This window comes from Nicotiana sylvestris, chromosome 1 (assembly GCF_000393655.2).
Source record: "Nicotiana sylvestris chromosome 1, ASM39365v2, whole genome shotgun sequence".
Classification (NCBI taxonomy): domain Eukaryota; kingdom Viridiplantae; phylum Streptophyta; class Magnoliopsida; order Solanales; family Solanaceae; genus Nicotiana; species Nicotiana sylvestris.
In genome coordinates, this window is record NC_091057.1 from 99493893 (window position 1) to 99509145 (window position 15253).

The following is a 15253-nucleotide window of genomic DNA, read 5'->3' on the forward strand; positions in this document are numbered from 1 at the left end:
CTTATGTTGAGGAGTCGGCGGTCATTTTGGACAAGCAGGATCAAAAGTTGAGGTCGAAGAGCATTGCTTCAGTGAAGGTTCAGTGGAGGGGTCAGCCAGTCGAGGAGGCGACCTGGGAGACCGAGCATGATATGTGTAGCCGTTATCATCATCTTTTTACCACTTCAGGTATGTCTCTATAGTCGTTCGAGGATGAATATTTGTTTTATTGGGGGATGATGTCACGACTCGGCCGGTCATTTTGAGTATTTTAGCCCCGATCCCCTAAATTTTACTTCCTCTATGCTATATTGTAGTTATGTAACTTTATAGAGTGGTTGGTTTTGGTATCGGGTAAGTTTCAGAGTGAATTTGGACACATTGTCCCTAAGTTAGAAGGTTAAGTCGTAGGAGTTGACCGTAGTTTGACCTGAGTGAAGATGACTCCTGGATGGAGTTTTGAAGGTTCCAATAGCTCCATATGGTGATTTTGGTCTTAGGAGCATGCTCGGATGTTGATTTAGAGGTCTGTAGGTCGTTTTGGCATAAATTGACGAAAGTTGAAAAGTTGGAGGATTTTGAAAAAATTGACCGGGTGTTGACTTTGGTGTTATCGGAGTTGGATTCTGATTTCGAAAGTTGAAATAGTTCCGTAATTTCATTTATGACTATCAATCGGAGTTGTTTTAACTCGGCGTTGGTTTCGGAATTTAGAAGTTCATAGTTCATAGGCTTGAATTTGGGTTGCGATTCGTAGAATTTACGTTGTTTGCAGTGATTTTAGGCCTCGAGTACGTCCGTTATGTGGTTTGGAACTTATTGGTATATTCGGACGGGGTCCCGAAGGCCCCGGGTGTAATTTGAATCGAATCCAGAACAATTCGGACTTGCTGATTTTTGCTGAAAGTGCCCAGCTTCTAGTGTCATCGCACATGCGGAGAGTTTGACCGCGGGTGCGTACTCGCAAAAGCGAGCACTTACCCGCAGATGCGGCAGAAAGGTCGCAGGTGCGATTTAACTAGGTAGAAAAGGGAAAAATTCGAGGGTTTGATTCATAATTCATTTTTGTGACTTAGAGAGCTCGGTTTAAGGTGAACTTGCGAGGGATTTTCAAAGAGAACTTTGGGGTAAGGATTTCTAACTCGTTTTTGATTAATTCACATAATCTATTGATAATCATCAATAAAGAGAAGACCGAGAAACCACATAAGCCAAAACTCGGCTCAGAAACATCTAATCTAACAAACTAGTTGGCCAAGACCTGAACATCCAAGGCTAATGGCCTCTCTGCTACAAGCAGATATGATAAACTACCCAAGCTCTTCGCTTTGTGACTCAAGGCATCAGCCACCACATTAACTTTTTTGGGATGATATAGAAGGGTGTTATGAGGTTCAGGAAGAAGGGAAAGTTGAGCCTTAGGTATATCGGGCCCTTTAAGATTCTTGAGAGGATTGGAGAGGTGGCTTACCAACTTGCATTTCCACCCAGTCTAGCTGTAGTTCATCCAGTATTCCATATTTCTATGATCCAGAAGTATCACGTCGATCCGTCTTATGTGTTAGATTTCAGCTCAGTCCAGTTGGACAAGGATTTGTCTTATGTTGAGGAGTCGGTGGTCATTTTGGACAAGCAGGATCAAAAGTTGAGGTCGAAGAGCATTGCTTCAGGGAAGGTTCAGTGGAGGGGTCAGCCAGTCGAGGAGGCGACCTGGGAGACCGAGCATGATATGTGTAGCCGTTATCCTCATCTTTTTACCACTTCAGGTATGTCTCTATAGTCGTTCGAGGACGAATATTTGTTTTAATAGGGGATGATGTAACGACTCGGCCGGTCATTTTGAGTATTTTAGCCCCGATCCCCTAAATTTTGCTTCCTCTATGCTATATTGTAGTTATGTAACTTTATAGAGTGGTTGGTTTTGGTATCGGGTAAGTTTCAGAGTGAATTTGGACACATTGTCCCTAAGTTAGAAGGTTAAGTCGTAGGAGTTGACCGTAGTTTGACCTGAGTGAAGATGACTCCTGGATGGAGTTTTGAAGGTTCCAATAGCTCCATATGGTGATTTTGGTCTTAGGAGCATGCTCGGATGTTGATTTAGAGGTCTGTAGGTCGTTTTGGCGTAAATTGACGAAAGTTGGAAAGTTGGAGGATTTTGAAAAAATTTGGCTGGGAGTTGACTTTGGTGTTATCGGAGTTGGATTCTGATTTCGAAAGTTGAAATAGTTCCGTAATTTCATTTATGACTTGTGTGCAAAATTTGGTATCAATCGGAGTTGTTTTAACTCGGCGTTGGTTTCGGAATTTAGAAGTTCATAGTTCATAGGCTTGAATTTGGGTTGCGATTCGTAGAATTTACGTTGTTTGCAGGATTTTAGGCCTCGAGTACGTCCGTTATGTGGTTTGGAACTTATTGGTATATTCGGACGGGGTCCCGAAGGCCCCGGGTGTAATTCGAATCGAGTCCAGAACAATTCGGACTTGCTGATTTTTGCTGAAAGTGCCCAGCTTCTAGTGTCATCGCACATGCGGAGAGTTTGACCGCGGGTGCGTACTCGCAAAAGCGAGCACTTACCCGCAGATGCGGCAGTAAGGTCGCAGGTGCGATTTAACTAGGTAGAAAAGGGAAAAATTCGAGGGTTTGATTCATAATTCATTTTTGTGACTTAGAGAGCTCGGTTTAAGGTGAACTTTCGAGGGATTTTCAGAGAGAACTTTGGGGTATGGATTTCTAACTCGTTTTTGATTAATTCACATAATCTATTGATAATATCATCATTTAATTAGTGCTTTGGAGTTGGAAATTGGGAAAAATTATTGGTAGAAACTCCTTAGGCTAAATTTTTGAGTTTTGAAAGGCGAATTTAGGTCGCATTTGAATAATTCTTGTATAGCTAAACTCGATATCGAATGGTGTTCGGTTTTTGTAGTTTTGGTCGAATTCCGATAGGCGGGCCCGGGTTGACTTTTTGGGGCGATTTTTCAATTCTTTGTGAAGATCGTAATTTCTTTGTTAGAATTAGTTTCCTATAGTTATATTTATACTATGAAATTGTTTTGGCTAGATTCGAGCCGTTCGGAGTTGGAAAATTGAGGGAAATGCCTTCTAGTTGATTGATTTAGCGTGGTTTAAGGTAAGCAACTTGTCTAACCTTGTGTGGGAAAATTTTTCCTTAGGATTTAGTATTGTTGTGATAATTGTGATATGTGAAGGCCGTGTATGCAAGGTGACGAGTGTGTACACGGGCTAAATATTGAAATTCCGATTTTTAGCTATGTAGTTTTCTTTCATGTTTTAATTGAGTTACTTTAACATGTTATAGCTACCATATTTAGTTTAATTACACATGTATACTTGTCGTATCTCTTATTTGCAACTTGTCCTACGTGTTTAGTTGAATTACTTGCTTTCTTTTATTCCATAATCATTATTTAACTGTGAATTCTTTACTTGAAATTACTATTCTTGGAATATCTTGTTGTTGAGTTTGGTATTGAGTTGCAAAGGCAGTGGTTTCTATTGAGGCAAAGTGTAAGTTGTGAAATATCATTTTATTGAGTTACTTTCCGGTTGTTATTGTTGAGACTTTGTGTACATTGTGGTTGAGTAGTGGGCTCCTTATTGTGAAATTACATTATTGTTGGCCTTTTCTGGTAAGTTGTGATATTGGACACTTGATGTGCGAATTGTGATACGTTGTGATATTGATACGCATGCGGTGGTATAAGGTCTGGGTGTTGAAATGCATGCGGTGAGATAAGGTCAGCTTGATACGCGTGGCTAGCAGGGGAACTACTAGACACCATGCGTTGTGATAAGGTGGGCTAAAACATGGGGTGCTAATTCGGGAAAAATAATTCTCAAAACTAAATGTAAAAGGCTCCCGAGGAGATATAACGAAAGACTGTAAGTTAATTTTATGATCTGGGACTGTGAGGCGGTACCTTGGTAGTAGCCCTTGTTGATCTTTCTCAATTTGCTGTATTTGTCTTGGTTGTCCGTTTCCTTAGCATGTAAATCTTTATTTCCTTTCGTGTTGTATTAACTGTCTTGATTCTGTGTTGTTAACTTTTCGTAAATTTCTTATTGTTTCATTTCCAATGTCATTGTCATTATATCGTTATACCTTTCGTCTAGTTTTTTATTATCTTCAGTAGGGCCTTGACCTGACCTTGTTACTACTCTACCGAGGTTAGGCTTGGTACTTACTGGGTACCGTTATGGAGTACTCATATTATACTTCTCAACATCTTTTTATGTAGATCCAGGTATTTCCTATCAGTCTCGACATTAGTGAGCTGAGGCTGCCTTGGAGAGTTCAAGGTACACATGCCCGCGTCCGCAGGCCTCGGATTCCCTTTCTATCATGTTCTTCCTTATTTCATTACACTATTATAGACACTGATATATAGGATTGTTCAGCACTGTTACTTAGAGCTTGTGACTTACATTTCACCAGGTTTTGGGAGTTGTACATATCGAGTTGCATATTTTATTTATGTAATTGCTGAAGTTTTGAGATTCTAAGTTGTATTTCAGTTACTCTGCATATTATTAGGCTTACTTAGTCTTAGAGGCTAGGTATCGTCACGACATCCTACGAAGGAAACTTGGGGGCGTGACATTATTTTTAAGTATTAGGACTTTTAACTAGTACTATTAAGTAGGAGTATTGTGCTCGTAAATTTAATCCTTTGGGAAAAAAATAAATTTCGTACAAATTTGATACATCTGCAAATTAAAAAATAAATTTCGTACAAATTTGATACATTTACAATAATACATAAACTAAAAATAAATTTTATACAACTAATTATATAGTATACAACATATTTACAACTTATCTACAACTTTCATACATTATTTTTACCCAATAAATACATCTACAACATCATACAACTTAAATACAATGTCTTTTATATGTATTTTGTATGTATATTGTATGTCATTGTATGTCTTCTTTTCTTAATTCGGCCAAAATCAAGTCTAATCTTCACCAATACCCTCAAAACTGAGACATAAACTTCAAAGAATATTCTCAATTGTTTGCAACAACACCAATCCAAAGAAATTATAGTTTTTAAAAATCCAAATTCGAATTTAAAGCTTCGAAGTATTTTAATGGCTGTCAATGGTGGAGAATCAAACACCTCCAAAATTTATTGATTGACAATTTTAATTCGAACATCAATTGTGCAACATGAAAGAAAATGCTAAATTAAAACTCTATACAACAAGAAATCATAAAAAAACAGAAAACATCAAAGGAAGAAAAATTGGGGGACAAAATATATATATATATATATATATATATATATATATATATATATATATATATATATATATATATATATATATATATATATATATATGAGAGAGAGAGAGAGAGAGAGAGAGAGAGAGAGAGAGAGAGTGGGCAGGTATAAAGGGATGAGGAAATAACTAATATTCCTTATTCAATTCCTAATTTAAAGAGATACTAATTTAAAACTTATTTGTATATAATTGGTAAAATGTATATGACCATGTAATTAAGTAGGCGTTTGGACATGAATTCCATATATATTTTTTTTAATTTGGAATTTCACTAAAATTTGAATTGAAGATGAAGTTGTGTTTGGTTATAATTTTTGCAACATATTTAGATGTCTTCTTTTAAACATATTTTGCAACTAAAAACTAACAATCTTCTCATTTTCAATTGAGTCAATTGAAAAATTGGTCAAAATGTATTTTCAAGTGAGATTGGAAAAATGGTAAGATTTTGATAACCAAACATTTTTTTCAAAAAAAAGGAAAATTTTCTTATGTCCAAACGGGCTCTAAATTAAAACTTGATTAGGGATGGTAATATGTAGTATAGGAAGGTAAATTTTTTAATTAGTATGTCTTTTGTTTTGATATCAATAAGCATTCTTATGTTTGTATACTTGAGTCGCATTTCTTGCTTTTGAGGGTCAAAATCTCTTATCTAATTTAAACCTTTTACATATATTTCTCAGATTTGCTAATAACTCTTCTACATGATCTACTTTTCATGTAATTTATTAATATTTAAATTGCATTTTTCTAGAAATAATTAAATCTTATTTCAAATATAATATTACCATAGAGTTTCCATGAGCAAGTTATAGTGGACAATGTACTTGAAATAAAAAATTAGGAGAAAAAATGCAAAACATACAGAAATTTCAAGAAAAAAGCTGTTGGTCAATTATTCCTCCCAAGTTGCAACTTCTTCATAAGACCTCTTCAAATGTACAAAAGATTTCCCAACCTCATAAGTCAACCTCTTTTACATGGTCTTATCCCTGACTTTCCAAAACCACTCTTGCTGAAAACTCCAAGACTTCCAAATAACTGGCTGATCTTGAAATAATTATCGACTTCCATAGTACCAAACACACCACACACACACAAAAAACAAAAAAAAAGCGATGAATTATTTTTCTTACGTAGATTTTTCTTTTTATAATATTTCCACTAATTCTCAAGAGTCGTTAATACACATAAAAGGCCGGCTGGCTGGGTTGAAATTCTCTCTGGGCACCAGCACTCGAAATGTTACAAAACTAGCTAATCTTTACAAAACAGAAGAAACAGGTTGGCTCTCTTAGCAAGGTTTCAACCACAGAAATACAGGGAGCTTGAAAAGTGGCTTAACTTTTAGACACTCACAACGCGAAAATCCTGGCAAAGAGAACAGCCCTGCTCCAATTCAGGGAATGAAAACGTAACACGAGGTAGCACGCATGGACACAAGGTGGTTAAGGTAAGATTATTCCATTGCAGTCCTCCGTAAAAGGATGCAAAATTTCTATGAGGTTAAACTGAAAAAACACTCCATCATTTGGAGGTCTTACGCCACGGGGATTGGAAGGTCATCACTGTTACTCCGACGATGCATTTGCTTTTGCATGGCTTTTACTGCTGCCACTCTAGCTGCATTGGCTGCCCTGTTGGCAGCTGCAACTGCTCTGCCCACTCTTTCATCAACCTTGGCCACATCATATGCCCGCTCTGCTGCTCGACGAGCCTCCTGATAGAATTATGTAAGAGCAATTAGCACACGATTCAAATTCATATGCCATTTATATTTATTTTTTTCACTATTCTAAAGAGTGGAATCAAATTAGTTAATGCACATGTCGGAGTAGCTATTTCCACTGAGAGTCCGATTCCAAGATTATATAGAGCAGCCTAGTGCATGAAGCATCCCGCATTTACCGAGGGTTCGGGGAAGGGCCGCACCCCAAGGAGGTGTTAGGCAGCCTACCTGATGCAAGCATATCCGTGAACTATAAGTCACATGAAGACAACTTTATCATTGTTCCACTATTCCAAGGCTCCCCTTCTAAATTTTAAGATTATAATGCACCCAAAATTGAGTGCCAATGAAGTCAATGTATATTCCTTTAGGAGTCTACCAAGTACACTATTAAAACCTATTAAGTGAATGAAAACCTGAAAATCACAATTCAGAAAAGGAAAAAATCTACAGAGAAAGCTTTCATGACTATGCTTTTTGTGCTTCCTGGGACTCTTTCTAGCCATGTTAATAAGAATGCAGGCTCCTTCTAAAACTTTTTTTGACTGGTCACATGCATTTTCTGAAATTTTAAAACAATTTCCTTAATATTCAAGAGAAGTAAGTTGCAATTATGACATAACTTTTGCATATCCAAAAGGCGAATACTGTTCTAGCACAAAAGTCAATTTACTTACAATGGAAGAGTCAGAAACGAAGGAAAAAGAGAACAAGTGCATCCTACTGATCCTAACCTAAGACGACTTAAAGATGTGCCAACTAAACTTAAAAAAGCCTCCAAATCACAGCAATAGATATCCGAGGATTCAGAGAGCATATACTTAGACAGTCAATAAACCATGAGCTTTTGAAGGGATTGGAAGGCTAATCTGTGAATCCTTATTTCCCATGCACTAGGGGGGGGGGAGCAGACCTCAGATCAAGTTTGATTTAATCTTTACCTGTACACCATTTAGCACTTTGGAGTGGTAAACAGCAACAGGGGATACAGGATAGGAGGCATTCTGCGTGCTTGGAATGTCAAGAACCCCATTTTGCCAATGACCACATTGGGTTTCTCCATTTCTAAAAGTATACATCCCAAGCCCTTGTCTCTTTCCCTCATGCCACGCTCCTTCGTAGCGATGCCCATTTGCAAAACAATATACTCCAAAACCATGCATCTTATCTGCAAAATATTCTCCAGCATATGTATCTCCATTCCTTCACATTGGAAAGAATAAACCAAGTTAATCATTTTTTTTTGACGAGAATAGAATTCTTTCTTACTTTACTAAATCATCTCATCACAGTACATGCAAGGGTGCCCACTGCCCAGTGCAGACACTAACATTCAAACTGAAAATCAATACAAATAAATGAAGGGATATAGATAACAAGTGTAGAAACCTAGTGGAAAAAAGAAGGAAAACCCACAGTAAAACTATGTTATATGTGTGCGTGTGTATATTTTAAAGCCCACAGCACGACTATGTGCAACATAGCTCTATGTCCTGGAAAACAGCACTATATTTCTCCAGCAAAATGCTACTTCAAAGCACCTTACCATCTGAGAGACAGAAATAAAAGAGGCCAAAAATTTATAGCATTTACAATCATGAAAATCAGAAAGAAACTTCAAAGCAGTCAAGACATCAAGTAAACTTCACTCCTCCTTTATCTTGAATCCAAATAAATGATTTTGGACCTGGTAACACTCTTTCTCAGTCTGTTACGTGCTATCTCACTATATGTCACTAAAACCATGCAGGCAATACTCTGGGATCATCACATCAACAATTTTTTCTCTTACATTTTAGAGATAAGCTAAAACTTAACATAGCACAAACACTGTTGATATCAGCTGTATCTCTTCAGTTAAAATAAACTTAACATCATAATTAATGGAACTTTATCAATGTGACTCTAGGCAGTCCATAATTAGGCTCATAATTAGTCAGAAGTTGCAATAGGTAGTGAAAATATTAATATCTCATCTAGACATAGAGTCAAGGCATGAATGCTACCCTGTTTTGCACTGCCAATTTAGCAAAGTTATGCATAATGCAGGCACAAAATTACAAAAGGTAGTTTATCTTTTGCAATTATTTTGCATATCTTCTGTTCAACATGCAAAAGATTACTTCATAGTCTTCACCTGGCTAGAAGATTGTCTTTCTGTAGTCATGGACTAGAGGAAAACTGGAAATATTGACAAGACTCTAGTCTGAAAGAATATTTTCTTGAGCACATGGTTCCATACATTAATAGTCAATTATAGAAATTAATTTGAAAATGATAGAAGAATAAACTACTACATAGAAGCAACTGGAATGACATAATATGCATTTCAAAACAGGAAAGGAGAATAGTGCTTGCTTAACTAAACAAAAAGGAAGGCCTTTTTCGAAAACGCCTAACTGTATAGAGATGACAAAATACAAAGGGGGACAAGGACAGCATATCTCCCAATTGGACAGAAATCAACTAGTTGCTCACAAAATAAAATCCACAAGTCTACAACCTAATGTAATCAACTAGAGGAAACTATATTTAGTTTTGTCTACTCTCCAGTAGATTGAGGACTACCACCTTACTTCTAGTCTTCCCCATTTTTTTTAGACTCCAGTAGATTGAGGACAGTTGTACACTATACTGTACATCTGGAGTTAAAAGTTTACGATGCACAACATCGAGACATATAGCAACAAGCTCAGCAACTCTTTCACTTCTCTCCCGCCTATTCGTCTTTAAGAAATAACATAATCTATGTTTAATACATATGGTATACCACATATAGACAACTAAAGCTTCTAAAGCTCAACTAGGTAATTAACGAGAAAGATTAAATTTTCTGGTTACATATCCCTTCAAAAGTCAACAAATTTAGAAACGAACAAAAACATCTCCATGAAAAATTACCTGAAGTGGTAGTGGCCAAGGCCATGCTTGACTCCCCACTTGAATTCACCTACATACCGGCTACCATCCTCACATGTATGAACTCCACAACCATGACTTTGACCGTTGGACCACTCCCCAGCATACACGTCGCCTGTGTAAAACCTATATACTCCAAAACCATGCCTAAGGCCCTGCCTATACTGACCCCTATATCGACTTCCCCTCGCCCACGTCTCCACCCCATAGCCGTCATACTTCCCATCAACCCAATCACCTTCATACCTCCCACTCATGTAATAGTAATAAACTCCACTGCCACTACATTTCCCCTTATGGAACTCACCCTCATACACATCTCCATTACTGTAAGCCTGCACCCAACAACCTGAATTTACCCTTTTATCGATCTTAGGCCGCGACCCAATTGACCAAAACACTGGTAATTGCTGCCTAGATACTTGGTTAGTTGAAGTAAGCTTAATTGGCAAGGACCTAGCCAAGAACAACCTGATTGAAGGAAGCCTAGGCAGTGCTAAATTGAGTGAAAACAGTAAAGCAGCAGAGAAAGCAAAAGCAGATAGAAAATCCAAAAAGAAAGAGTTAGTTGGATGAGAAACCAAGAAATAGAAGAAAGGAAGGGAGAGGAGGAGTATTAACCGGAGATGGAGGCGAAGGACACGGCGGAGGTGGCGGAGCCGGTGGTAAACATGGAAATGGTTCAAAATTCTTGATGGGTATTGACCCTTGGGAGCAGAAGAAAAAGGGTATTTGTGAAGAGAATCAGATAAAGTTGGAGACTTTAGAATAGAAGAGCTTGAGGAAGAAGAAGGGTTGTGGTGGTTGTTTGTGGAAACACCCAAAAGGGGTCTCTTGTGAGGGGTGGTCTTGGTGGTGGTAGAGGTGGGGCTAGGGACAATTGGGTCATTTCCATTGTCAATCAAGATTTGAAGGGGAGGAGGCACAGAAGGAGAGGAAGAAGAAGAAAAAATCAAAGCTTGAGGAGGAGTAGGAGGGGGGTAAATATGGGGGTGGGGAGGTTTGTGATGAAGAGAAGAAGAAGGAGAAAGAAGGGGTGGTGTGGGATTGAAATCGGAAGAGATGCAACTGCTTTCTTTTCCGATCTGAACTTCAGATTTCTTCTGATGCATTACATACACATACAGAAATACATATCACACTACCAAAAAAACCACAAACCAAGAACCTGGAAAATTGATAAAAATCCAATCTTTTTCTCTTTTCTCCTCAGGAAAGCCACAAAGATTCAATTTCTCTTTGTCAGTGATGATTCTTTAGTTGGAATTGAAATAGGAAAATGAATTTTCCCTTCTGGGGTAGGTTGTTTAGCAGTTCTACCTCTATCTATCTAATTATATCTACAAAAGATGGACAAAATTATTGTTATTATTCCTATATATGGAAGTATGCGGGTGAGAAGTGAAAAACAGTTTTGTGTGTATGTGTGTGTTTTGGAGAAGAGAGCGGAGAGAGCAATGCGATGAGGAGTTTTTTGAGTTTTTTATGCTGAGGGTGGGGGATGGGTAGGGGGTGAACTGAAGGGTAGGGCAGTTTGAAATCAGAGGCAACCAACTTTCCCTTATAATAACAACAGCGTACAAGAACCGAAGCGCACGGAACTTCCAATACTTCAGTGTTGCTCTTTTTTTTTTTTTTTTTTTTTTTTTTTAATGTAGATTGTGCCAAAAGTTTCATTAAGGTAAAATGCTTACTAATGAAAAACATATTCATATTAAGTATTCGAATTCGTGATCTCTAAGTAAAATATATAAAAATACACAGTTCTAGATTTATCCTTAAATTTTGGATGGAATTTAATCTTTTGGACGAATTTAATTCTAAACCTATGGATTTTGAATCTTGAATGCACCTTGTCATATAACTTACACTATGTTAATTATACTACGTTAACTTATACTCCAGTGTTGCTCTTCTTTTTTTCTTTTTTCTCCGTAATCTAGATTGTGCCAAAAGTTTCATTTAGGTAAATGGCTTCCTAATTAAAGGCGAATTCATACCAAGAATTCTAATCCATAACATTTGACTAAAGAGGTAAAAATACTTACCATTTCATCATATTTTTATAAACTTATCGATTCTAAATCTGAATGCACCTTGTAATATAGTTTATACTATGTTAATATGATTATGTGACCTTGGAAGACATGTTTTATGTATATGTGTCTAGCCAATTTAACTTACATATCACACAAATCGCTTCTTCTTACATATTCGAGTAGAGCAACTTTCGAATTATTTTTTCTACTCTCTGGTAATTATGTGGGGAAAATGTAAGAACAGAAAAAGATTCATTTGTCATAGCGATAATATTATTTCCTTTTTATGTAATTCTAGAATCCATACTTATCATTTTTTGAATTACCTTATGTAGTAGTAAGTGGATAGGCTAGAAAGCTAAGTATTATGATGGATACAAGTAATGTAGAAAAAGAGACACAGAAAAACACTTTACTAGATTCAATCATCACATTCCTTGGGGCCTATGTTTTTTTAGAATATTCGCAAGACATTCAGCACAATAATAATTTAATTAATATGATTTTTCTATGTCTTTTTTATGTCATTGTAAGAAATTTCGGCAGAAGTAGCTAACTAAAGCATGTGAATATGTCTTTTGGTTTCTTCTTATCATTTAAAAGTAAAAGGTGTTCTCATTTTTGTTCCTCTAAATTTGATGATACATTAATACCTATGTATATACAATACAATCTCGCGAGCAAGTTTTTACATCCATACATGTGTATCTAATTAAAATAATTTAATTAACTCATTGTGGTATTAATTAGTACTAAAAATACAAAGTGAGGTAATCTTAGAAAAAGGTTAAAAGGCAAACAACATAATCCAAAAAAAAACTCTTTGAAAAAGGAAAAAAATATGTAGATATAGAATTAAAATCCACCTCAAAAGGGGAAACAAGAAAATAAATCAATGTCGTGAATAATGTTGATGGTTACAAATCAAAGTGGTCCAAGACTCAATAGCATGGTTCAAATACAATCATATACACAATTTGGTAGGAACGGCAAATTCCGAAATATAATGAAGCATAATAGAAAAAAACTTACTTGACTGAATAAATTACATTTGTCTTCTATCTACATGTTTATCATTTGATCGCAATTTACTATACACTTGAACATGACAAATTCATGATTCAGTGTAGACACAAAATGTGAATAATTTTTTATATTTATTTTCGATTCATAAGATAATTTGTGTGCTATTGTTTACGTCTTTTTGGGTATATGTCTGAGCTTCTTGATGTTTTTCCTTTTGCATTTTCTTGTCTTTTGGAAGAGGGTTTGGGTTGAATTAAAATTTTAAGCCTTAATGGTTACGTCACGAATATTTCAATATCTTAATTGATGAGTGCTATTATTACTTGGGGATAAAGTTCTGCGATCCTATTTAAACGTTGAGCAAATATTTTTTCTTCTTCTTAGATTTTGACCCGAAGACAAGAAAATGAGTAGGTGGTGTATTGACTTATCCCAGCCTTTTAAAATATTTATTATTCGAATGGTTCATTAAAGAAAGTTTTGGAGTATCATCTCAATAATTGGTCTGGTACAAATAATTTTTTTCTTGCACTGATTTTTTTTTTTTGGGGTGGGGGGGGTGGGGGTGGGGGTGGGGGGGTTAAAATATGAGGGGTTTTCGGTATAAGAGAAGGGAATGCAAGAAAATTTATGTATTTGCGTCAAATGGAACGGCTGAATGCAAGATGTGTTTTATGAATTTTTATCATTTACCTAAGTTGAATATGTAGTTTATCTTCAATTTCTATCTCCGTAAGTTAAATGATTTGGAAAGAAGAAATTGGTACTATTCGATGCCTAACATTTAACAGAAGAACTTAACTTATATATATATATGTGTGTGTCGCACCTCCTTTTTCCGCCCCCGCGAGGGGCGTAGGGAGTTTTCTCCAATTAAAGGACAGTCGAAACAAGATTTGTTTGTTTGTTTCAGAGTCGCCACCTGAGAATTTTAAGGCGTCCCAAGTCACCGGTTTTAATCCCTGAATCGAGGAGAATATGACTCTGTTTGTTATTCTGCGAACCAGAAATCCTGAGTAAGGAATTCTGTTAATTCGGGAGAAGGTGTTAGGCATTCCCGAATTCCGTGGTTCTAGCACGGTCGCTTAACCATTTTTATATTTGGCTTAATTATCTTGATTTACTAAATACCTTTTTTCTTGTTGCCCGATTTTATTACCGCTTTTGTTTAGATTGTTTACAATTATATAAACGAATCACGCGTACGTATATTCGTATTATATACCTTTTATAATTGTAGAGAATCGTGCCACGCATACGTGTACACAAAAAGGTTGATAATATTTTTATATTTTTATTATAAAAAAATTTATTTGATATTCGAAATTGTGCTTAAAATAAAATTAAGAACATTCGCCTTTCTTAAATAGTGGACCGCACATCTCGGGTTTTATGAAATTAATTTAATATCCTCCGACGAATCTTTTTTATTAAAATTTTGGCTCAAAGTTGCTCGAACGCATAATCCGAACAGCCTTAAAAAAATGTAATTTAGGCCACGCGAACGTATCCTTAATTTCACAAAATATTCTTGATAAAATTCTCTACAAATTGTTTATTGCATCCACTTATTTTTATATGAAAGCCATAGAGAAACACTGATTTAGACGTCTCTAAATTTTCTTGAAAAGAATTCAAAAGTTATTATGTGTTGACCGCAAGTCTTATTTTACGCGTATGAATTATATACCTCAAAACTATTCAAATTTTAAAGAATTAATGATATGAAAAAGAAACAAACAACATGTAACTAAAAAAAACTACCATTTTTATCGTGGATACAACATTAATATATCCAAAAATCGAATCGCATATAAAACTGGAAAAGAATTAATTTGATAAACAAATTAATAGCTTCTGAAGAATTTTCATTGTTATATTTAATGCGAACTCTATTTCTACATATCCTTGACATAAAATGTTGCAATTCGTGCTTATAAATCCCATATCCTTCTCATATACTTGTTTTTAGTCCAAAGTTATAATTGTTTGGTTAATTTGTTTACAATGGTAGATAAGAATCAAGTTGATAAGAAAGAGAACTATTATACAAATTGATTCAATAAAATTGCATCACATGCAATATAGTTGTACGTCTGAACCATTCCTAATATTCTAACCTCGTAACGAATTATATCAACTCACCTTTCACTTATGGTTATACATGTAACTGTTATCATGCCATGTACGAACAACATACAACTTACATCAATCTAGTTTTAAATAAAATCGGACTTTTGT

The 15253-nt window shown here is 35.9% G+C and overlaps 1 protein-coding gene across 1 annotated transcript; it reads right to left on the minus strand.

Annotated features, from left to right (window-relative positions):
- Positions 1–6413: 6413 nt before the first annotated feature.
- On the minus strand, positions 6414–11400 carry LOC104212054 (uncharacterized). The gene is made up of 3 exons (XM_009761238.2): positions 9930–11400; positions 7970–8231; positions 6414–7019 (listed from the first exon to the last, which is right to left on the minus strand). The coding sequence occupies exons 1-3, from the start codon at positions 11057–11059 to the stop codon at positions 6840–6842; spliced, it is 1572 nt and encodes a 523-aa protein (XP_009759540.1). The 5' UTR covers positions 11060–11400; the 3' UTR covers positions 6414–6839.
- Between the last annotated feature and the right edge of the window lie 3853 nt (positions 11401–15253).

Bases quoted from the DNA above. Each gene is read 5' to 3' on its own strand.
- LOC104212054 (XM_009761238.2), bottom strand. From the start codon at position 11,059: ATGCATCAGAAGAAATCTGAAGTTCAGATCGGAAAAGAAAGCAGTTGC. The intron at 8,232-9,929 runs GTAATTTTTCAT...TCCAATGTGAAG, and splicing joins CTTGGCCACTACCACTTCAG to GAATGGAGATACATATGCTG. The intron at 7,020-7,969 runs GTAAAGATTAAA...TAATTCTATCAG, and splicing joins AAGTGCTAAATGGTGTACAG to GAGGCTCGTCGAGCAGCAGA.